Here is a 25,292-nt window from a genome sequence, read left to right as displayed (position 1 = left end):
GAAACTCAGCATGTACTAAAAATACAAAAATTAGCCAGGCGTGGTGGCAGGCACCTGTAGTCCCAGCTACTTGGGAGCTGAGGCAGGAGAATTGCTTGAACCCTGGAGGCAGAGGTTGCAAAGCCGAGAAGAGTGCACCACTGCACTCCAGGCTGGGCAACAGAATGAGACTCCGTCTCTCTCTCTCTCTATATATATCTATCTATATATCGATATAGATATAGATAGCTGTAGATATCTATATATATAGATAGATAGATATATAGCTAGCCAGCAATCCCTGAGTGTTACTCTGCCTGTGGGGTAGCCCTGCTGTGTTTACCAGAAGCAATTTTCCTGTGATTTGTTGCTCTAATGTACTTGCTTTGCTTTCATTTTACTGTCAGTTTGTTCTTGAATTCTTTCCTGTGCAAAGTCAAGAACCCTCTCAGGCTCAGCTCCAGTTTTGGGATTCACTGGCATTACAGCCATTCTCTGTTCCTACCCCTATCCCCGGGCAACCACTAACACACTTTCTGTCTCTCTGGATTTATCTTTTCTGGACAGTTCATATAAATGGAGTCCTACACTGTGTGGTCGTGTGCCTCTACCCTCTTGCACTTAGGATAATGTTTTCAAGGTTTGTCCATGCTGTGACATGCATCAGTACTTTGTACCTTGTTACAACTCATATATTTTTATTGCCAAATAGTATTCAGAATTTTTGAGTATCCATTCACCAGTTGGTAGACATTCGAATTGTTCATACTATTTTGTTATTATGAATTCTGCTGTGCCATTCAGAGAAACAGAAGGCGATGTGACGACAGAAGCAGAGAGATTTGAAGATGCCAAGATGCTGGATGGGAAGATGGAAGAGGGGCCTCAAGAAAAGAAATATAAGGACTGCAGCTCTAGAAGCTGGAAATGGCAAGGAAAAGTTTTCTCCTCTCCGAGACTCCAGAAGGAATCAGCCCTGCTGGTGACCTTGACATGAGCTCTGTGAAACTGGTTTCAGACTCTGACCTCCAAAACTGTGAAAGAATAATTTATGTTGTTTTCAACCACGTAAGTTTGTGGCAATTTATCATCGCAACAATAGGAAACTAATACAAAAGCTTTATTTATGAACCAAAAATTGAATTTCATATATGCTTCACATGTAATGAGATACTCTTCTTTTTATTTTTTTCAGCCACTTAGCAATGTTGAAATCATTCTTAGCTTGCAGGCTGTAAAAACACTGGTGGTGGCTCAGATTGGGCCTGTGGGCTATAGTTTGAAATATCCTAAATTAAATATGAGTGCAATTAATTCAGCCATGTATTAAAATAATAATATGTAATAACCCTGGTTTGTGTTTTTTTTAAACCCTGGGGTTTTATAATGTTTCAAAAATTAGAATGCTGTTAATGTAATACATTACAGATTAATGCAGCAAAAACAAAGCCAAATAAAACATGAACATTTCAATAGATGCCTTAAAAACACTTAATAAAATTTAATGCCTTTCCTATTGAAAAAGGAAATAAGTCAGTATTAGATTAGAGACCAGCCTGGCCAACATGGTGAAACCCGGCATCTACTAAAAATACAAAAATTAGCCAGGCGTGGTGGCAGACACCTGTAGTCCCAGCTACTTGGGAGCTGAGACAGGAAAATTGCTTGAACCCTGGAGGCAGAGGTTGCAAAGCCGAGAAGAGTGCACCACTGCACTCCAGGCTGGGCAACAGAGCGACACTCCGTCTCTCTCTCTCTCTCTATATATATATGTATATATCTATATCGATCTATATATAGATTGATAGATATAGATATAGATATAGATATATAGATATATAGCTAGCCAGCAATCCATGAGTGTTACTCTGCCTGTGGGGTAGCCCTGCTCTGTTTACCAGAAGCAATTTTCCTGTGCTTTGTTGCTCTAATATACTTGCTTTGCACTTAGGATAATGTTTTCAAGGTTTATCCATGCTGCGACATGCATCAGTACTGTTTTAATAGTGGTTGTTTATCATAAACTAGACCAAACATTTTACTCAACATTGAAAAATCTGTAACATCTTTGATGATCCAATCTAAACTAGCCACCACTATCTACCCCACTTTTTTCTCTGTAATACCGTTTTTATTTATGACAATCCATAATTATCTTGTTTAGTTTTTACTTGATAATTTTCATTCTTTTCCAGAATAGACAGCAATTGTTCACTTCTGTATCCTTAGAGCACAGTACAATGTCTAGCACATATTAGGTGCTCAAGATTTGTTGAATGAATTCCCATTTGTAATGCTAACTTTATGTGTCAAGTTGGCTGATCCAGGGTGCCTAGATAAGTGGTCACACATTATTCTGCATGTTTCGATGAGAGTGTTTTGGGATAAGATTACCATTTAAATCAGTGAACTGTGAGTAAAGCACATTGCCCTCTGTAACGTGGCAGGTGGCGGGGGGTGGGCGCTCATCCAGTTAACTGAAGGAGTAAGTAGAACAAAAGACTAGCCTTCCTTGAGCAAGAGGGAATTCTGTCAGCAGACAGCCTTCAGGCTTGAACTGCGATACTAGTTCTCTCCTGGGTCTCCAGCCTAATGGTCTTCGGACTTTAACTGCAGATGTTGGACTTGCTAGCCTCTAAAATTGTGTGAACCAATTTCTTAAAATAAATCTTTATACACGCACGCACACACACACACACACACACACACACCCCTCTATTGGTCATATTTATCTGGAGAATCCTGACTAATGAAATACCATTGCAGTCTGAAAGACAATAAGAATGCTTGTTGTCACCACTATTATTCAACATTATGCTAGAAGTTCCAGCCAATGCAATAAGGATAGAAAATAAATAAGATTATAAATATGGCAAAGAAGATACACTGTCACTTTCAAATATGATTGTGTTTGAGAAAAAACAAGTGAAATGTAGTAGAGCTAATAAAATCGTTCGTTAAGGGGTTGGGTACAGAACATACATAAAAATCTACAGTTTTCTTAGCTACATTAAATAACCAGCTAGTGAGACCCCGTCTCTACAAAAAAACCCAAAAAAACAAAAACATAATCTTTTGAGCATTAAAAGACACTGAAATGAGAGTCTAAGACATGCCATAAAGTAGAACGTATGGAGCATATACCACAAAGTACTAAATCCAGAATATATGTCTATGAATCCAGCAGAAAGTTGAACTACTTAGTAGGAAAATAATTAAAATTTTACAGGAAAGGCAACACAAAAGGCTAATAACCACAAAATGGTCAGCCTCATTAATAATCAGAGAAAAGAAAATTAAAACATGTGTTACCATTGTGTACTAATCAGATTGGCAAAAAATTTGTCAGTCTGATAATATCAACTGTTAGCAAGAAAGTAAAGCAACTGCAAATTCTGTACAGCCCTGGAAAGAGCATAAACTGGGACAAACAATTTGGAGTCATTTAACATTATCTAGTGAAATAACAGATGTACATCCCTTATAACCCAGTAATTCCACTTCTAATCAAATGTGGCCAAGAAACATGAATAAGAATGTTCACTGCAGCACTGATTGACATTTCCCCCAAATGGGAGGAATCCAAATGTCCATCTGCAATGGAATGGTAAAATAAAGTGATCATATTTATATGGTGAAGTACTGTCCACATATAAAAAATGAATAAGGCTGGACACGGTGGCTCACGCCTGTAATCCTAACACTTTGGGAGGCCAAGGCTGGCATAGCACTTGAGTTCAGGAGTTTGAGACCACCTTGGGCAACATGGTGAAACCCTGTCTCTACTAAGAATACAAAAAATTAGCTGGGCAAGGCAGGCACCTGTAATCCCAGCTACTCAGGAGACCGAGGCAGGAGAATCGCTTGAACCTAGGAGGTGGAGGTTGCAGTGAGCCAAGATTGTGCCACTGCACTACAGCCTGAGTGACAGAGTGTGACTCTGTCTCAAAAAAAAAAAAAAAAAAAAAAAATAGGCAAGTAACACCAACAGAAATTTGATATGATTCCATTTACATCAATTTCAAAATAGGCAAGAGTAAACTCTGCTGCTTAGGGAGGTGCTATATGTAGGTGGTAAAACTAAAAAGCAAGAAAAAGATTATCACAGCCATAATGTTTGTGGTTACCTGGGAGCAGAGAGGAAATGTGATAAGGGGAGGCACTGTGGTCACCTCTAAGCAATGTTCTATTTCTGAACCCGAGTGGAAATGTCGAAGAAAAACCAGAGCTGGACAATAAAGTGGTAAAAAACAGATGCTATTCAGGACTATTGCAACAGGGGACAAGACATTTCAGTATAGGATTGGGCTCAATTCTGAATACAGCATGGTTAAATGGGCATTTATAGCCAAGGATCAGGGTAGGGAGTCAGTGGATGGAAAATTACCAAGAGGAAATGCATCAGGGTGACAGATAATCTGGTTAAATAGACCAAATGGGATTCTAGCTGAAAACAGGCCAGCATGATCAGACATGACTTGGGGGATGGTAGAGGATGAGGAAGTAGATTAGATACAAAGCGTGGTCACATATGGAGGGTGGGGGATTTTTGTGAAACTGACTTAGCAGGGTTCTTGGTAAAACTGAATGTTATAAGGCAGTGCGCAGATAGGCCTATGACAAGGTTCAGGAGACTGATGAAAGGATAGTGATATGGTTTGGCTGTGTCCCTACCCAAATCTCATCTTGTGGCAGGCCAGGTCTCACTAACACAGGCCTCCATACAACTGTTTCAGTACTGACTGAGTGGTAAATTAAATGTTAAAAGCTAGTGTCCTTATACAAAGGCTGGAATGTAACAACAGCCCACCAAGAATTTTGCCTAGGCCTTTCCTGAACCTTAAAGCATGATTAACCAAGTTTTACTGGGGGCCTGAAGAAACTCCCAAGGCCTCCACAAACAAGTTTATTGGGAGTCTGAAGGAACTCCCTAAACCTCTGTGATTTAGTAGGAGGCAAGATAAGGGTAATCACCCCAGCACCTGGACTCATTTAGATTAAGTATATTTACTGAGGCTCCAGAGGAAGGTCTTCAAGACTCAGAACTTAGTTATAGATTAAAAGAAGTTAATCACTTATGTCTTTAGATGAATGCACACTTAAACATAGACATATAGCTTGGAAGGTACATAGGCTCTGGAAAACTTTGTAATTTTGAGTCGGTCTAGTGATAATTTCCAGGCCTTCTCCCTGTAGCTGGTTACAGAAATAAAAACTCTCTTCCTCCCCAGTTCATCTGCATCTTGTTATTGGGTCACAAGAAATAGTAGCCTGACTCTCAGTTCGGTCAGAGAACAATCTTGAATTGCAGTTTCCATAATCCCCATGTGTCATGGGATGGTCCTAGTGGGAGGTAATTGAATCACGGGGGCAATTACCCCCATGCTGCTGTTCTCATGAGAGTGAGTGAGTTCTCACAAGATCTGATGGTTTTATAAGGGGCTTTTCTCCCTTTGTTCAGCACTTCTCCTTCCAGCAGGCATGTGAAGAAGGATGTATTCACTTCCCCTTCTACCATGATTGTAAGTTTCCTGAGGCCTCCCCAGCCCTGTGGAACTGTGAGTCAATTAAACCTTTTTCCCTTATAAATTCCCCAGTCATGGGTATGTCTTTATTAGCAGCGTGAGAATGGACTAATACAGTAAATTGGTACTTCAGAGAGTGAGGTGCTGCTGTAAAGATACCCAAGAACGTGGAAGTGACTTTGGAATTGGGTAATGGGCAGAGGCTGGAACAGTTTGGAGGGTTCAGAAGAAGACAGGAAAACATGGAAAAGTTTGGAACTTCCTAGAGACTTGGAGGGCTTAGAAGACAGAAAGATGTGGGAAAGTCTGGAACTTCCTAGAGACTTGTGGAATGGCTTTGACCAAAATGCTGATCATGATATGGACAATGAAGTCCAGGCTGAGGTGGTCTCAAATGGAGATGAGAAACTTGTTGGGAACTGGAATAAAGATGATGCTTGATGTGCTTTAGCAAAGAGGCTGGCAGCATTTTGCTCCTGCCTTAGAGATCTGTGGAACTTTGAACTTGAGAGAGATGATTTAAGGTATCTGGCAGAAGAAATTTCTACATGGCAAAGTGTTCGAGAGGAAGCGGAGCATAAAAGTTTGGAAAATTTTCAGTTTGATGATGTAATAGAAAAGAAAAACCCATTTTCTGGGGAGAAATCCAAGCTTGCTACAGAAATTTGCATAAATAACAAGGAGTCTAATGTTAATCATGAAGACAATGGAGAAATGTCTCCAGGGCATGTCAGAGACCTTCAAGGCAGCCCCTCCCATCACAGGCCCAGAGGCTTAGGAGGGAAAAATGGTTTTGGGGCCAGGCCCAGGACACCCCTGCCGTGTGCAGCCTAGGGACTTGGTCGCTTGTGTCCCAGCCACTCTAGCTGTGGCTAAAAGGGACCAAGGTACAGCTTGGGCCATGGCTTCAGAGGGTGCAAGCCCCAAGCCTTGGCAGCTTCCATATGGTATTGAGCCTACGGGTATATAGAAGTCAATAATTGAAGTTTGGGAACCTCTGCTTACATTTTAGAGGATGTATGGAAACACCTGGATGTCCAGGTTGGTTTGCTGTGGGGGCGGAGCCCTCACTGCTAGGGCAGTGTGGAAGGGAAATGTGGGGTTGGGCCCCACACAGAGTCCCCACTGGGGTATTGCCAAGTGGAGCTGAAGAGGGGCACTATCCTCCAGACCCAGAATGAGAGATCCACTGACAACTTGCAGCTTGCACCTGGAAAAGCAGCAGGCACTCAATACCAGCTGTGGAAGCAGCTGGGGTGAGGGTCTGTGGCCTGCAAAGCCACAGGGGTGGAGCTGCCCAAGGCCGTGGGAGCCCACCTCTTGCATCAGCGTGACCTGGATGTGAGAGATGGAGTCAAAGATTATTTTGGAGCTTTAAGATTTAATTACTGCCTTGTTGGATTTAGAGCTTGCATAAGGCCTATTGCCCCTTGTTTTGGCCAATCTCTCCCATTTGGAACGGGTATATGTACCCAATGCCTGTACCTCCATTGTATCTAGGAAGTAACTAACTTGCGTTTGATTTTACAGGCTCACAGGCGGAAGGGACTTGCCTTGTCTCAGATGAAACTGTGGGCTTGGACTTTTGGGTTAATGCTGAAATGAGTTAAGACTTTGGGGAACTGTTGGGAAGGCATGATTGTGTTTTGAAATGTGAGATGTGAGATTTGGGAGGGGCCAGAGGTGAAATGATATGGTTTGGCTATGTCCCCACCCAAATCTCATCTTGAATTGTGGTTCCCATAATCCCCACGTGTTGTGGGAGAGACCTGGTTGGAGGTAATTGATTTATGGGGACAGTTACCTTCATGCTGTTCTTGTGATAGTGAGTGAGTTCTCACAAGATCCGATGGTTTTATAAGGGGCTTTTCCCCCTTGGCTTGGCGCTTCTCCTTGCCACCATGTGAGGAAAGACTTGTGTGCTTCCCCTCCCACCATGATTGCAAGTTTCCTCAGGTCTCGTCAGCCCTGTGGAACTGTGAGTCAATTAAACCTCTTTTCTTTATAAATTACCCAGTCTCAGGTATATCTTTATTAGCAGCGAGAGAACGGATTAATACAGGTGGTCAAGCAAAGAATCTTTGTCAGTGATTACATGGATGTTTTCATATAATTAAATTGCAGATATATGTTTAAATTGCAGATATACATTTTATATTCTTCTGTATGTCTATTTCAAGATTCAAAATATTTTAGAAAAAATTATTTGACTGGAAGATGAATGGAAGAGAGAATATTAGGTAAAGGAATCTGTAAAATATGATATATGGTTCAGTGTTCAGATTTTTAGTTCTTTTTAAGTTCTTATAACTGCATTTCAAAGTGATTTTCATTCATTCATTTACTCATTGTGTTAAGGCCATTTTTGTGTTGCTACAAAGAAATATCTGAGGCTGGGTAATTTATAAAGAAAAGATATTTATTTTGGTTCATGATTCTGCAGGCTGTATAGGAAGTGTAGTGCCAGCATCTACTTCTGGAGAGGGCTTCAGGAAACTTCCAATCATGGTGGAAGGCAAAGGGGAGCCAGGGTATCATGTGGCAAGAGAGGGAGTAACACAGAGAGAGGGGGAGGTGCCACACCTTTTAAAACCACCAGATTATGTGAATTCACAGTGAGAACTCACTTGTTACTGCAAGGATGGTGTCGGGCCACTCATGAGGGATCCACCCCTAAGATACGAACACCTCCCACCAGGCCCCACCTCCACCACTCAGAATTACATTTGAACATGAGATTTGGAAGGGACAAACATCAAAACTATATCACCCATTAGATATTTATTCAGTCTTTCTAGTTGCTGTCACTCTATTAGACGTTAGGACTACCCAGAAGAAAGGCCTGGTCTCTGAACTCATGGCACTTAAAATCTAGTAAGGGTAAAATATGTACTGAAGGATGTCTAAGCTGGATGAAGAAGAGAGGGCCAAGACATTCCAGGACAAAGGAAAGGCATGGGCCAGGAAGGTAAGGACACAGGCATCGACAGAACTGGGAGAGGACTCGTTCTTCCAGAGGACTGGATTGACATTAGAAAGTGCTGAGAGATTTGACTAAAGACGCAGGTAGAGGCCATATGATGATTGGCCTTGTATGAACTATTAGCTAGAATTAAGTTTGGCTGAATACCCACAATAATATGGGCTTAAAAGGAGACAGGGGTTCATTGCTTTGTCATCTAAAACCAGTCTGGGCAGGTGGTCTGGGCTGCTGTGCATCAAGGACCCAGATTCCCTCTGTTTTTACTGCTCCCTGTTCCAAACACAGCTAATAATTAGCACAACATAGGCCTTTAAAATAAAGGTGGTTTTATTATAAAATTCTAAAAATGTACTTTAAAGTACAGTCATGGGAATACTGCATAATAAGTAGAAATGTGTCTTCATACTGCAAACAATCACACAGATATTATATTGTCCATGGAATTAATACTTTAAAAAATTCTTCTTTTTAGTTAAGAAGAGTCTTCAGAGCACCATTATTTTAATAGAAGTTATTTTGCATATCAGAGTTCATCTTTGGTCTGCAATTAAGAAGCAAAATATTTAGAGCTATCAAGAAGTCTTACACAAGTGAAGAAGACTTACACTCATTTGTTAATTATTTTCCTGTAAAGATGAGAGGGAGCCAAGCTGCCGCTAGAGGCTTTTAGGGCTTGGGACTATTTCCAGAGGCCCAGAGTCAGCTAAGGGTAAAATCACATTGTGTTCCATAGCCTACTGATAAGGAACCCAAACATCCACGGGCTGTACTACTGTAAAGGCCTTGTGTTATGAACAGTAGTGGTGAAAGGTTAGGATAGACAATGAGCGAAACAATAAACAAAGCTACCATTCTGGCCCCTAACTTCTACTAATCAGTGGAAGATACTGGCTGGGTACCTCCTCTCAATCACGTAGATGAAGATAAACAATTGAGCAGAGGTGGAGCAAGGAAGCTGCCTAGTCTCACTTAGAGCCCAAGTGAGAAGTGTTCTGATACCTAATCACAGATTGGTGAGGGGGAACCTTTCCATTTGGCAATTCTTGTTTTGTCATTGGTTTTAACTGATTTTTACGGACCTGGAACACTGATAGAGTTAACAATGATGATGAACTACCTTTGAGGGCCAGTTGGTTAGTGGTAAATGAGTTCTACAAAAAACAAAGACAAAAATAAAACAACCAAAATTCTGATTTGTAGCATGTGCTGATTGTCATGGTGTAAATACTCTTATCAGGCTGATTCCAACCTACCAAAAATTTAACCAGTATGCAAAATTCCCGAATATTTATCAACGGGTGAGCTCATATACGCTGGTTCTGTCACATCACTGGGGCCGGCCTCACCTTAATTCCTTTTATACCCCCTTGAGAGGTAGACATAATAATTGCCAAATCTGCCTTCTTGTCTTTGGTTATAATACCACAATTTTGAACTTGTCCATTCAGAAACATAATTATGTTGCTTAAAATGTCAAGTCAGCATATGTTACACACACACATACACAAACACACATATACACTCTATTTTATGCAATTTACATTCCTTCAAACAGAAATCATAATCAAAGCAACAGTCCCCTGCCACACTATGTCTTTATATACAAACACACACAATCACAATCTGATGATGAGAGATTGGTTTTTGCTTTGCTATAATCCAGCTAGATGATTTTGAGCACAATTCCTTTTTGGGCTCAGTTTTGTTAACCATAAAATGAAGGCATTTACTGGATGACTTCTAAGGTCCTTTTTACCTTAAAAGTCCAGATGTGAACCTGACTTTCATTTTTATCAATGAGATCCTTAAGTAGTGGTATCAACAGAGATGACTTTCAAATGAAGAATTGGAAAACATCAATAATCGTGGTTACATATTTTTGCTTCTCTAAACTGGGATGATGAACTTTGCCAAACTTATCTCATGAGGAGATGAGGGCATCAGATGATACACATGAAAATATTTTTCAGACTGTAAGCATCCATTCAACTAGGGTGTAAGCTGGATCCTCACATTATAAAAGGCTTCCCTCCACTTTGCCAGGGAGCTACCATGTCTTCTCAATTATCTGCATTGTAGCATCCTTTCTTGAGCACTGCTGTCTTCTATACCTATCTCTCTGGCAGACTGAATTGCTTGGAGACCTCGAGAGGAACTCAAATATTTGCTGCCTGATTGAATGACTATAGGAATAAATCCATGTTTGGATCAATGTTAGTTTTTATTCTGACACTGGTCATAAGCTCAGTTCTGGTTACCTTTTTCCTGTGGCAAGTACAAGGGAAGAGGTCATCCTCAGTCTGTGGTTGTACCCATTTCATGCCCTCTCGGATTTGGGGCTCACTCACTTGTAAATTGGCATATTCCTGTTTAAGCAACAACATAAAAGCATTCTTTATACAACACTTTAGATCCACCCAATGAGACAAGCTAGAATAGATGAAGACTACGATTCGTTTAACTTATGTGTGTCAAACTGTGATCTGCGCAGTCCGTCATATATACTAGTTCTGAACACCAACAGCAGAGCATCTGAGAGGATGAACACTGGCTGCCTATTCCTAACAGACATCTCTTTATTCTATCCTACATTTCCATGACTTTTTTTTTTTAACCATCTTCTGCCTTATGGTAAAAACAATTTTGCACACAATCTTCCCTAGACTGAGAATGTGAAGACACAGACTTCTGCTTTCCTTATCATGGCTTGCACAAGCCTCCATCATCATCTTCATTTATCATGTGCTTACTCTGAGTACGGCACTGTGCTAAGTACCTATGCTAAATGAATGAACATTGCCCCATGGATGCTTAGAAATTCACATGGTAAATCCCCCGAGTTTATTCATTTTACATGGTTTATCCTACACTTCCCTCCATCAACGGAAGGTTACAAAATGGGAAAGAGCCAGTACAGGCCAGAAATATACCAACTTTGATCTGTAGCAGAGCCTCAGATACGGGGCTCAGTATCTGCAACTGTGAGATAAAAATCTTACTCTAGATCTAGTACTATTATTAGCCAAGAACTTGTTTACTACCTTTTTTTTTTTTTTTTTTGAGACAGAATCTCACTCTTGTCACCCAGGCTGGAGTGCAGTGGTGTGATCTTGGCTCACTGCAACTTTCACCTCCTGGTTCAAGTGATTCTCTTGCCTCAGCCTCCCAAGTAGCTGGGGTTACAGGTGTGTGCCACCATGCCCGGCTAATTTTTGTATTTTTAGTAGAGACGAAGCTTCTCCATGTTGGTCAGGCTGGTTTCAAACTCCTGACCTCAGGTGATCCGTCCGCCTCGGCCTCCCAAAGTGCTGGGATTATAGGTGTGAGCCACTGCACCCGGCCTACTACCACATTTTAAAAAGAGTCCTTTAAATGGTCAGATATGCTTGATTACAATCTCTAAATGCTCGAGTCCATGGAAATAATTTCCAAGGGAAGTCATGGCTCATATGGAGTCAGCACAAGAGGCCCAAACACACTTGGCACTGTTTAGACAAAGATACGGTGAGGCAGCAGCAATGTAACACAAAGAGAACATACAAATCTATGCACCATAACTGTGTAGGATCAGAGGCCAATTTCTTAGTTAAACATCACATAGTTCTAATATTAATACTTTTCACTTAATATTGTAACATTTTCCATTAGCTAATCTTTGGTTTTCAACTATTTTTATGATTACTTAATATTTGCCTCTCATTTTCATCCACATAAGTATATATATATACTTCTGATACATACATATATATGTATCTCCCTAGAGTAACACATGTTTAGAAATTGTTAAGTAAAATATTATTTGTTTTTAACATGTCTACTTATAAGTTATGTGATAATTTTCTTGGAAAATACTGACCTGGAAAAGTTTGAAATAATAACAGAATATGTCATCGCCCATGAGATTATTTCTTGCAAATTCTTGTCCTGCTTTTGCTATCTTTTTGGCCTACAGGAAGAACAATGATAAAGTCCTGTAATAGAATCCATTTTTCCCATGCAGGCATCTGCAAACTGCTCTTCAGAGTATGTATACATTGAGGCAATTGTGGGAAATAATATCTTTGGGGGTAGTCTCATGTCGTAAAACAGAACATTTAACAGAGTATGTTTGTTTAAATCGGAGGGAGGTTTCTAAGACTTGAAAGTTTGAGAAGTCATATTGGACATTCTAGAATTAAGCCTCTCTTGGAGAGACAAGGTGTACACCAAGCAAACTAATGATGACTTTGTAAACGCAAGATGAAGCTTAGCACACTGCCTTCACAAATTTCAGCAAACAATTAGCTTAAAGTTTATTGCATTCCATCCCTCTTTATTTATCTATTTATGGCTGTATCTACTTCTGAATCAATCCCTCATTTTAACCTGGAGCCAGTTAGTGACTCCTGCCAGACTGGCCATCTTATAATTTTCACATTGCTAGTGGAGGTAATGCTTGTGGCTCAGAGCAACCCTACTGAAAGAGAAAGTGTAATCAAGGCCACAGTTCAACTTTTTGTTGTTGTTGTTGTTGTTTTTTGAGACAGAGTTTTACTCTTGTTGCCCAGGCTGGAGTGCAATGGTGTGGTCTCAGCTCACTGCAACCTCCGCCTCCCACCCAGGTTCAAGTAATTCTCCTGCCTCAGCCTCCCCAGTAGCTGGGACTACAGACACCCATCACTACGCCTGGCTTATTTTTGTATTTTTAGTAGAGACGGGGTTTTACCATGTTAGCCAGGCTGGTCTCGAACTCCTGACCTCAGGTGATCTGCCTGCCTCAGCCTTCCAAAGTGCTGGGATTACAGGCATGAGCCACCGCAACCCGGTTAGTTTTTTGTTTCACATGCAGAGTGGAGAGTTAATGTAAGATGCAGTGCTCGCTGTGTTCAGCCCAGAGGAACTGCCGTGCCATCCATGAGCAGGCAGCTTCCCATTTTCAGGCCAAAGTCTATTACGTGAACATCCTGGATGCTCTCCAGGTACAATACATTTCAAAGGGACCCATGATATTGGGAAACAAGTGGAAATAAGCCTTCAAGGAGACTAACCTTACCTCTTCATCGTGATCTTTTGCCCATTTAAGTTTTTCTAGCAGATCGCTCAGGTTGCTCTTAACTGGAATGTAGTGTTTCCAGGGCTGCAGCTCATTATAAAAATGTTCATAGTAGATGGAGTCCTGCTTCAGGACAACACTGTCACCAACTAGCAAATATGGCAGGCGGTAAGCTGCCACAGTGCCATCGATATTTATTTGATACTTATGCTGCAAAACAATGGTAAAGTCTAAGAACCTCCATTAAATTTCCTTTTCTCCACTCTATTTTCCTTCCCAACCCACAGATAAACCTTTGCAATCCTCAGACACAATTTGGTCAGCTTCCATGCTCTGCCTTTGCCATTTAGTAAGCGTCATTATACAACAGGTTGATCTAGAGCTAAATGCTTGATGTGCTCCTAAATTTTACAAAGGAGGATACAAATCTAGTGTTGAAGCAGCCAATAAAATCATACTGTTGTCCTAAGGCTGCAACATAAGGAAGGATAGATTCATTTGTGAGTTTTTGTAATTCTCCTACTACTTTATTGATTGCAAACATGCCCCTCATGATGGCACATTCTGAGCCATGTTAACCATATTATTTATGTATTTATTTTGAGACAGAGTCTCGCTCTGTCACTCAGGCTGGAGTGTAGTGGCGTGATCTCAGCTCATTGCAACTTCCACCTCCCGGGTTCAAGTGATTCTTGTGCCTCAGCATCCCAAGTCGCTGGGATTATAGGCATGCACCACCACACCCAGCTAATTTTTGTATTTTTAGTAGAGATGGGGTTTCACCATGTTGGCCAGGCTGGTCTCGAACCCTGGACCTCAGGTGATCCGCCCACCTCAGCCCCCCAAAGTGCTGGGATTACAGGCGTGAGCCATCACGCCTGGCTAACCATGTTTTTTAAACACCCAGACATATGTCTTAAAGAAATTAGCAAGCTGTGGAGCAAGAACACCTATGAATAAAAATATTCATAGAACTGTAGTAATCTTTCATCTTTAGTTGCAGAAAATTCAACAGGCAGGAATAAAGCCAAAGCAGGATGCAGCATCCCTCCACTGAGGAAGGATGACTAGTGTCCTTGCACTTTGGTTATAATCATTTCTTTCAAAAATCTTTGGGATATGCATATAGAAAAATACGGACAATTCAACTTCTAACATTCTTTAGGTCAACCTGCCTCAACACAACCTGTCAAAAGAAATCCTGGTCATCCACAGGGCAGACAGAACTCCTTAATCACTTGTCTTCCCACATACAGAAGACAGATGACGACCTTTTCCCCACCTCTCTCTCTACCACGGGGGACTTCAGAAACAGCTCCACGGTCTAAAGAGCAGGGTGCTGCCCACTGCCTTAAAAAGGGAGTTGTTAGAAAAAGGACTACTCCCCAGGAAACACGGGGAATCCACATTCTAGACACAGAAAGCAAACCCTAATTCCCAGGCAGAACATTTGGATAGGTTTCAAGTCATTCCCCACTACAAGACCTGATAAGAAACAAATAGTTTCTATCTTCCTTATTCTGTGGTGATAACATGGCTCTGGGGAAAGTATTTGTAAAATGACTTACATGTAAGTATTATTAAAAACATATTTGGAGGTGACATGTGCTTATCTCAAGGGTTAGCTGGAAAAAAATTACAGCTCTATCCAGGCTCCAAACTCCCTTGATGCACATTTAATGTCAAGACTAGGCAGTGAGGGCAGATCCTGGTTGCCAAAACAGTCCCCAGCACCGCTATGCCTCGATATTCACTCAATTTTGTGCGAACTTCTCCCACCTCTTGTAATTTGCAGGCCTCAATTTCCCTTCCCAAAGCACTATGTACAAATACATTAGAAAAACAAAAAAGATTAGCCACTGATTAAGTCATACCTTGAAGAAATCAAAAAATGAAATGTGTTTCACGATGGGACCATACAGGCTTTCATCGTGTTTAAAGAAGAAAAAGTTGGTGAAAGCAGCGTCTATGAGTTCCGGGTGTTTTCTACTGAGTTTAACCAGCTCGAGTCTCTCTTTGCGGCTGTCTCGCCCTCTCCAGACGGCAGTGGAATTTTTGCTTTCCCAGGGAGGACCCGTGTTAGCTTGCACGGACATCATATCCAGACTTACCCTAGAAAACAAAGTGCAACAGATTTTCCTCCCAAATCATCATGTCACAAAGGTGGTTGAAAAGAACTCACCAAAGAAAGAAAACCAAGGCTCTGGGCCAACCCTGACTTCTCTCTCACCGGCCCATGGTTTCCAGAACAGAATCAGTCAAGTCGTAGGTAGGCATCACGATATCCTTGGAATCTGTGGAGCCACACCAGGAAAAGATTGGATGGATGTCTGCATTGGATTTCTTTTTTTCCAAAGGCCAGTCTCCCAAATTAACAAAGAACTCCATATCTGGCATCTTCACCTAGAAAAAACAAAACAAGCAGCTTATTCACATTTCCTGCATTGGATAATACATTGTATTTATCAATTTAAATTTGAAATTGCATTAATGAAAGGCCAATGTTACATGTTTTAGGTAATGATAATTACCTTGGTTTGAATAGTGGGCAATTTTTCAGAATATGGTCACATGTATAAGCATTCTACGCTCCCTACGAAAGGGATGAAATGGCAAAAGTAATCTCTGTTCTAATACCGCGAACAGCCTCTAAGATGATCAAAGAGAAGGAGAATTATTGGAAAATAATTTAAAAATTAGCACTTGGGACTCTAACGCTAGTTTCTTGCTAGTGAGCCAATGGTTCCATTTTAAAAAACATACACCAGGTAGGTGGTGGGACCAGGATTTGAACTCAGGAAGCCCAACACCAACAGCAACATAGTAAGTTTCAAGCTATGCTTCCTTCCTTTACTGGCAAATGGCATAAATAGTAAAGAGGATCTGTTTTATCTAGTCACAGAAAATGTTTAGAGTATTTACAAAACAACAGATATATATTTTTAAGGCCAGACCAGCACTGATCAGTCTGAGAAGCATCTTGAGAAACTGAAGTCCTGAAGAACATTCTCATTTTCCCATAGATTGACACAGAGGAACAAGAGAAGTATGACAGTACTCCGATGTCTTAGTTTAAAGGAGGTTTAATATTGATGCTCTATAACTACCTACATTCAGAATTAACAGACTGTACTGTAAGTGCTTTGAAATCTCGAAAAGAAAGGCATTATGATTTTCCATGAGTAGTTTAATCAAGAAATACATGCAAATTATTGAATAAATAAATATTATAATGGATTATAAATAAATACACATTTGGTAAAAATGTCGGTAGAGTCTTTCACATCCACTATTTTGACATTACTTTCAAACCATTCCACTAGAACCCGACAAAAGCCCATTATTCCAAGGAATGGGATTCAGTACAAGGCAAGTCATCTTTGGACTCAAAGTTAGTTTAGTACCAAAATAATTTTATGATAAGGCATTTTTCTTTCCTCTATAAAATATTGTGTCCCTGCAAAAGATATGCTGAAGTCTTAAACCCCAGTGTCTCAGACTGACCTTATTTGGAAATAGGGTTGTTGCAGATATTAGTTAGGATGAGGTCATACTGGAGTAGGCTGGGCCATTAATCCACTATGCTGTGTCCTTATAAGAAGAAGAGACCCAGAGACATGAGGGGAGAAGCCCACGTGATGACAGAGGCAGAGATGGGAGGATGCAGCTGCAATCCAGGGAACACCAAAGATGGAGGGTCACTGCCAGGAGCCAGGAAGGGGCAGGAAAGGAAAGGATCATCTCAGAGGGAACTGGCCCTCCTGACACTTTAGTTTTTTTTTTTTGAGACGGGATCTCACTCTGTCACCCAGGCCTTGGGAGTGCAGTGGTGTGATCTCAGCTCATGCAGCCTCGACCTCCTAGGTTCAAGCAATCCTCCTGCCTCAGCTCCCCATTAGCTGAAACTACTACAGGCTAATTTTTGTATTTTTTTGTAGAGACAGGGTTTCCCATGTTGCCCAGCCCGGTCTCAAGCTCCTGGGCTCAAGCGATTCACCCGCTTCGGCCTCCTAAAGTGCTAGGATTATAGGAGTGAGCCATGGCACCTGGCTGACACTTTGATTTTGAACATCTGGCCTCCATAACTGCGAGAGAATATATTTCTTTTAAGTCTTTCAGTTTGTAGCACTTTGTTACGGCAGTCCTAGGAAACAAACGCAGATACTGAAATAACAGAAAGCTTCACAACAGTATTATCATGAGGCTCCAGAAGAGAATACGCTGATAGTGTTAGAATTTGTATTTTGAAAAATTATCCTGTAAAATCTGGGCTTAAATGATCTATTACAGCTAAGAGAAAACATGTACTTACCTTTCTAGTCAAAGAAAGTAGTATGGCATCCATGAAAATTCTAAAACCTACATGTTCACCGTGAGTCTTGATATAAACCTAAAAGAGAATTTACCATTTATTATGTTAGTCTAAAAACACTGGCAGATTTCACTGAGGAAAAGCTTGTCACAATGCTCATTCGAATAATGTTTATAACATGATTTAGCTAATTGTAGCCAAATGTTCAAAACAAGCAAAAAAAAAAAATCACTAAAACAAACAAGCAAACCTGAATCGCGTGTTGTACCTTGTTATCCTTTAAGGTGTAGTGACACAGGCTCTGCCTCTGTCCAAATCTTTTTGGGATTTCTACTGCAATCTTTTCTGGATCCACAGTAGGGAAATGTGCCAAATCTCTCTGAATCTGAGCAATGGTTTCAGGGCAGTTCATCTCCTGTAGCCAGGCTGCACTATCTTGCAACGGACAGTCACAATTCTCATGGTAAACCGGCCCTATTTATATAAGAATAACAAAGCACAACAGTGATAATTTCACTCAGCATTTGAAACTTGTAATAAGTATCTATAATGTGGCTTCATGAGTTTTGCCTAGTTACATAGGAAGAGCATTTTCATTGAAAACACATTTTAAGAGAATTACAGGCCAGCGAGGTGGGCTCATGTCTGTAATCCCAGCACTTTGGGAGGCTAAGGCAGGAGGACAGCCTGAGCCCAGGAGTTCGGGACCAGCCTGGGCAACACAGGGAGACCCTGTCTCTACAAAAAATAAAAAATTAGCTGGGTGTGGTGGCATGCACCTGTGGTTTCAGCTACTTGGGAGGTTGAGGTGGGAGGATCACTTGAGCCCAGGAGGTTGAAGCTGCAGTGAGCCATGTTTGTACTACTCCACCCTGGGCAAGACAGTGAGACCCTGTTTCAAAGAAAAGAAAGACGTAATACATTTTTACTATATTGGGGCATTGCAAGTCAGTCAGTCTTCTCCTCTGACAGCTCTTCACAGTGAAGTTTTGTGATATATTCATAATAAGGTCTACTTTGCATGAGTTCAAAAGAAAGCAAATAGAGGCCGGGTGCAGTGGCTCATGTCTGTAATACCAGCACTTTGGGAGGCCGAGGTGTGTGGATGACTTGAGGTCAGGAGTTTGAGACCAGCCTGGCCAACATGTTGAAACCCCATCTCTACTAAAAATACAGAAAAGTTTAGCTGGGTATGGTGGTGTGTGCCTGAAATCTCAGCTACTCGGGAGGTTGAGGCATGACAACAGCTTGAACCTGGGAGGTGAATGTTGCAGTGAGTGGAGATTGCGCCACTGCACTGCAGCCTGGGTGACAGAGCGAGACTCTGTTTCAAAAAACAAAAGAAAGCCAACAGATACTTAAGTTTATGTCTATGGTATATATTACAGCTCATTATTCCTTATGTTTTGTAGACTGAAGAATAACCAAATACTGGTAAAAGGGTATCAGAGGGGCATACCTATTTTAATGAAAGACAAAAGTGATATGATTTAATATTTTGATGGTCTGTTATACAAACAGGTTCTTAAAGTGTCTAAGGTACTTTTCTCAATAAGTAAATCATCAATAACAACAAAAATAAACAAGGAACTGCTATTCTGTTTTTGTTGTTGTTGTTGTTTTCTAGGAATTATTAAGAAGCAAAAGTAGGCTGGGTGCCCTGGCTCATGCTTGTAATCCCAGCACGTTGGGAGGCCGAGGCAGGCGGATCATTAGCTTAGGAGATCGAGACCATACTGGCCAACATAGTGAAACCCCGCCTCTAATAAAAATACAAAAATTAGCTAGGTGGTGTGGTGCGTGCCTGTGGTCCCAGCTATTTGGGAGGCTGAGGCAGGAGAATCGCTTGAACCCAGGAGGCAGAGCTTACAGTGAGCCAAGATTGCGCCACTGCACTCCAGGCTGGGGACAGAGCGAGACACTGTCTCAAAACAAAAAACAAAAAACAAAAAACAGAAGCAAAAGTAGCTGGGTACAGTGGCTCACGCCTGTAATCCTAGTACTTTGGGAGACCAAGGTGGGCAGATCACTTGAGCTCTAGGGTTTGGGACCGGCCTGAGCAGCATGGCAAAACCCTGTTTCTACAAAAAATACAAAAATTAGCGGGGCATGGTGGTGAGTGCCTCTAGTCCCAGGTACTCATGCGGCTGAGGTGGGAGGATTGCTTGAATCCAGGAGGTCAAGGCTGCAGTAAGCAGTGATTGCACCACTGCACTCCAGCCTGGGCAACAGAGTGAGTCCCTGTCTCAACAACAACAGCAACAAAAAGAAGCAAAAGTAATTCTCAAAACAGTCCACTTCACTAATTTTATAACAAGTTAATTACAATCTGCATTGAGGTTTTACTGTTATTCCTTTTTATAATTGTCAGATCCCACCTAACCCAGGCAGTGGCTGACAATGGAATATCTTTTTAAGGTTTAGCGGGTGATACCATACCAGGCGGTACTGGCGGAATGTAGGAAAGGAGCCTAGACACTCTTAAAAAGTGTTTACCTTTTCTTACTTCTCTGCAGAGTTTACAAAAATTAAAAAGAAAAGTTTACTTTTCTTGCAGTTGTTAAGGGCGGCAAGATTTCCGCCCTTGTATATACACTGCTTCCCTACTGTTTTGTGGTACTGTCGCCTGTAAGAGGGAAGGAGATGGCTCTAGGTAACAAAACTGTATTCTCATCCTATATAAGAAACATCAGAATAGCCAGGCACAGTGGCTCATGCCTGTAATCCCAGCACTTTGGGAGGCCGAGGCAGGCAGATCATGAGGTCAAGAGATGAGACCATTCTGGCCAAAATGGTGAAATCCTGTCTCTACTAAAAATACAAAAATTAGCTGGGCATGGTGGTGCGTGCCTGTAGTCCCAGCTACTTGAGAGGCTGAGGCAGGATAATCACTTGAACAAAGAAGGCGGAGCCTGCAGTGAGCCAAGATTGCGCCATTGCACTACAGCCTGGCGACAGAGCAAGACTCCGTCTCCAAAAAAACAAAACAAAACAAAAAGTTGGCCGGGCGCGGTGGCTCAAGCCTGTAATCCCAGCACTTTGGGAGGCCGAGACGGGCGGATCACGAGGTCAGGAGATCGAGACCATCCTGGCGAACACGGTGAAACCCCGTCTCTACTAAAAAAATACAAAAAACTAGCCGGGCGAGGTGGCGGGCGCCTGTAGTCCCAGCTACACAGGAGGCTGAGGCAGGAGAATGGCGTAAACCCAGGAGGCGGAGCTTGCAGTGAGCTGAGATCCGGTCACTGCGCTCCAGCCCCGGCGACAGAGCGAGACTCCGTCTCAAAAAAAAAAAAAAAAAAAAAAGTCAGAGAATTTCTCTGGGAAAATGGCATTGGAACAATACAAAAAACAACCACCAGTGCCCGCCTTCTCTTTCAAGCTATCTCCCTTTCTGAAGTGATCTACCAAATTTCAATAACATTTATCAGTTACTTAAATCATATATTTCCAATTAAGAAAGTATCATATATGATGATGCACACAGCTTGATTATTCTTGCTAATGTATGTCTTCACGGAGTAAATTCTCTACTAATATGTTCCTTGCTCTTAAGCAAATCAGAATTTCCGTTCAAATCTTGTCTTTTAGCAGGACTCATAACTTAGCTTTCAAGTAGAAAGCCTTTATTTTTTTTCTTTCAGTAAAAAAAAAAAAGTATATATATATATATATCATGCCAAGTTGTTTTTGTTGATGCAATAACATATATTATTTTATTCGAATACTGCTGGTATAAAATTATATTCCAAATTACCTTTTAAAATATACGGGGATTTGGCCACATGCTGACCTTGGAATTTAACTTCCACCTTCAGATTTTTGTAGCTTGCATACATTCTGTATCTTACTATGAAGGACCCATCTTTTCGGTCTAAAACCTGGACTCCTACTCTAGTGAATTGCTCCTCTGGTGCTGAGACTTTCACCTGGAAGACCTTTTCGCCTGGAGAAGATGTGAATCTGTGATGAAAAGGCGATGGGGAAAATAAACAGATTATTTTAATGAACAAACACACAAAGATTATGCTCTTCAGTCTGGAAAGTTGATTATTCTCCTCCACATTCTTCCTCTAACATATAATTGCCTCTTTTTATCTTACGCTTTTAGTACCAGAATGAATATGATGGATCAAAGATTTAAAAAAAATGAGGATGACAGTGGCCAAGATAACATGAAACAGTTTCATTAAACAATCACAATGGAATATGTTAAGACTACTAGTCTATATAAGCATAGAACATACTCATGCATTCCATATAGAAAAATATTCTTACCAACTTATTTATTTCATGCCATCACATCTGGATATTTGTGATCAAACAGTGGTCCCAAAGATAATGATCTTATTTTGAAAAATCTCTGCCAATGAATCTTTACAATATCAGTATTATAAATCACGCTCAGGCCTGGCACTGTGGCCCATGCCTACTATCCCAGCACTTTGGGAGTCCAAGGCGGGAAGACTGCTTGAGGCCAGGAGTTCGAGATTAGCCTGGGCAACAAGGTGAGATCCTGCCTCTACAAATAATAATAATAATGATAATAATAATAAAATAAATAGCCAGGCGAGGTGGCACGCGCCTGTAGTCCCAGCTACTAGGGAGGCTGAGGTGGGAGGGTAGCTTCAGCCTGGGAGGTTGAGGATACAGTGAGCTGTGATTGCACCACTGCACTCCAGACTGGGCTAGGAAGTGAAACCCTGTCTTAAAAAAAAAAATCACGCTCAGCCATGGGCAAAAGCAAAGTAGTAGGTAGTGTATCATCTTTTGCCAAATAACAAAATTTACAAACTGTCTTTCACTTGACAATCTTTTATTCCAGTATTTTTTTTTCTGTACGAAATACACATGGTCAGCATCCACCAATAATAAAGACAATCATTTCAGAAGTATATGAATCATAAAAATAAGTTTTAAGTATGATGTTAAAGTATTAAATTCATTGGAACAAAATATTTGTTACAATCATATAGAAGATTAATACTTCAATACTTTCCTTCTGAACTCTAAAGTTTCAAATAGTACTTCATTTTTTTCAGTTTCAAAACATGCTTACCTGCAGATGTCTCCTTGAAAATTGAGAGCCGCACCAGAGAAAGATGAAGCCCATCAAGTCTCTAACAGCTAGGTTTAAATCCCTTATAACAGCTTATGCGAAAAGTAGTTAGAAACAGTATTTCCAGCAAAGTGGAGGGACTCTGTCTTGCCCTGATAATGTGGGAATCCGAATCAAAATTGCTAGGAGATTATTCTATATGTTATATACAATACATTATATTGCATATATTAAAATTGGGAACAATTTCTACAGCTACAGAGAAAAATTGGTACCCGAATATCCTGGAATTTAAACTGCTGTGGAGAAACGAGTTCTTGGAAAGATCAAAATTGCTAGGAGATTATTTTATATGTTATATACAACACATTATATTGCATATATTATAATTCGGAACAACTTCTACAGCTACAGAGAAAAATTGGTACCCAAATATCCTGGAATTTAAACTGTTGTGGGGAAACGAGTTCTTGGAAAGAAAAAACTTAAAGGGAGAAACAGATTTAACCGCCATCCAAAATAGGTAAGGAGCCGTTTCTCGACTTACTTATTCCCTGATGTATCCACTGCCTGAATATAGAAATAGCGGGCGGGAAGGACGACGTCTGCTTTTAGCCCGGGTCCCCATATTTCGCTCTTCTCCGGGCTCAGCTGCTTTTCTCCGCCGGTCTCGGCGAGTGCTGGAAGCGTCGCCAGAAAGAAGCAATAAAGTAGCAAAATGCTAAACATTTACAAGACGGACACTCGAAATGATCCACGGATAAATGAAGAAGTGTAAGAGGTGGACAGAAGCAGCCGAGGCTTCGGCAGGGGCACGCCGGCCGATCGCAGCAGCCAACGCGACTGTAAAGGGTGCCGCCCGGCGTGCAGGGCAGGCGCGCGGGTCTCCGCGGCCCCAGGACAATCAAAGCCCGTGCCCCGCTGCGCCCAGGTGAGGGTCCCCTGCCGTTCTGCTGTTCCGGCCGAGAACCGCGCTGTTCCTCTCTTTCAGGACAATGATGAACTTGAGTTGCTCCTGCCACTGGAGCATCTTTTGGGAGCGAATCCGTCTCAGGTTCCAGCCAAGGTGTAGGGCGAGGGGATTGGCCCGTGCGTCGAGCCAGACTCAGTAAGGCCTTCTCCAAGTGGATGGCGGGGTGGACACGCGTCCCGACGCCCCGGGCTCCCTGGGATATGTAGTTCGCGACAGGACGAGAAGAAATACTGCCAGGTTTTTACCACCTCTCGCCCATTTATTTACTTTTCCGTCACCACTTTCGGGGGACAGATAAACACCACAGATGCCCATCAAAGGGGCGCACGGGTCTGGAGGCGCAGCTCAGGTTTTTGCGTTGGTCACCCTGCCCTCCGCACGTGCAGAGAGCAGGCATAAAGCACCTTGAAAGGAAGGTGCTGTCAATGCTATCCGACGACCTGTCGCCGGGCACCGCAGTCCAGAGCGCTGTCCTCGCGCGCTCCGATGGGACGAGGGACGCCGGCCCCAGGGTAACCGGAGGCGCCTCGCGGGCCGCGCGCTGGATGCTGTGATCCAGGTCCGGAGCCGGGTTCCGCCGCGGCCGCAGCGACCCGACCCCACCGGACAGGCCAGAGGTACCCCGGGGCGGGGGGCAGGGGCCGAGGTGGCGGCCAGCTTTGCGCCCTGAGCGCCTGGCCCTCCGCTGGGCACCTTGGCGCCGCCGGCCCGGCCTGCTGCCACTCTACGCGCAGCCATCTGGGCATTCAAAATTTTTATTTAATTCTATACCAGCCTGGGCTGCCAGGGGTCATCGCCTCTCTGGAGCCCCGTGGCGTCCAGATGGAGGCCACTGCATGGGTGCCCGCTCTCCTGGGAAGGAGTAGGGGGAAAAGCTGGGTCGCAGGGGGATGAGAAGGACCAGGGAGAGAAAGGCCTAGCCCTCTGGTGAACAAAGCTCGATTGGGAGGTGTCCATCTGGATACCGGTGACCCCTGTGCTGCCGTCGGTCTCCACGCCACGCTGGGCAGGGTCCGGGAACCAGCGCGCGGCGGCTGTCGCCTTCCCCTGCATGCCCGCACCCGGGCCCGGGCCGCCGCCAGGAGTCACGGGCGCACCGCCCTGGTCAGCTCGGGAGTCGGACCCGGAGCCGCCTCCTCTGCCTACCTCCCTCTTGCCAGCTGCCCCGAAAACCCAGAAGGGCCGGTGGCTCCGCGCCAAGGCGGGCCTGGTCGGGCGCCAGGGCGGGGGGTTTCTTTCGTATTTTCTTTTGTGCAATTGTCATTATTAATGATATCGACTCGTTTACTCAAACACTCGAATCGGAACTCCAGCTCTTAGCCCAGATGCAGCAATTGCCCGCGGGCCCCCTTTAACACCGACAGCGTCCCTGGGCCCGGGGCAAGCATGTTCGAGGCGGTCACCCCCGGGCCTCGGCGCGCTCCCCCTG

At 42.6% G+C, this 25,292-nt stretch overlaps 2 protein-coding genes across 7 annotated transcripts in view; one reads left to right on the top strand and one right to left on the bottom strand.

The window, feature by feature from the left end:
* Positions 1–883: 883 nt before the first annotated feature.
* POGLUT2 (protein O-glucosyltransferase 2) lies at positions 884–23,987 on the bottom strand. Of its 4 annotated transcripts, none has more exons than XM_011747628.3 (10): positions 23,438–23,986; positions 21,589–21,794; positions 18,100–18,305; positions 17,832–17,909; positions 15,750–15,922; positions 15,394–15,631; positions 13,520–13,729; positions 12,344–12,433; positions 10,746–10,853; positions 894–1,013 (listed from the first exon to the last, which is right to left on the bottom strand). In XM_011747628.3, exons 1-10 carry the CDS (start codon positions 23,617–23,619, stop codon positions 894–896), a joined length of 1,611 nt encoding a protein of 536 aa, XP_011745930.2. In that variant the 5' UTR covers positions 23,620–23,986. The 4 variants fall into 4 exon arrangements, with proteins under 4 accessions (XP_011745932.1, XP_011745930.2, XP_011745931.2 ...); XM_011747629.2 differs by lacking the exon at positions 894–1,013 and adding an exon at positions 3,956–9,028 and having other exon boundaries at positions 23,438–23,983; XM_011747630.3 differs by lacking the exon at positions 10,746–10,853 and having other exon boundaries at positions 884–1,013; positions 23,438–23,987.
* A 79-nt stretch (positions 23,988–24,066) lies between these two features.
* Positions 24,067–25,292, top strand: part of LOC105485356 (basic, immunoglobulin-like variable motif containing) — a 40,508-nt gene continuing 39,282 nt past the window's right edge. For all 3 annotated transcript variants that reach the window (XM_011747639.2, XM_011747635.3, XM_071081068.1), the window contains exon 1: positions 24,067–24,480. The gene's annotated coding sequence lies outside the window, so the exon portion shown is untranslated. The remainder of the gene's footprint in view (positions 24,481–25,292) is intronic.

Source organism: Macaca nemestrina, chromosome 16 (assembly GCF_043159975.1).
Source record: "Macaca nemestrina isolate mMacNem1 chromosome 16, mMacNem.hap1, whole genome shotgun sequence".
Taxonomy (NCBI): domain Eukaryota; kingdom Metazoa; phylum Chordata; class Mammalia; order Primates; family Cercopithecidae; genus Macaca; species Macaca nemestrina.
This window is presented reverse-complemented; position numbering and strand designations above follow the sequence as displayed.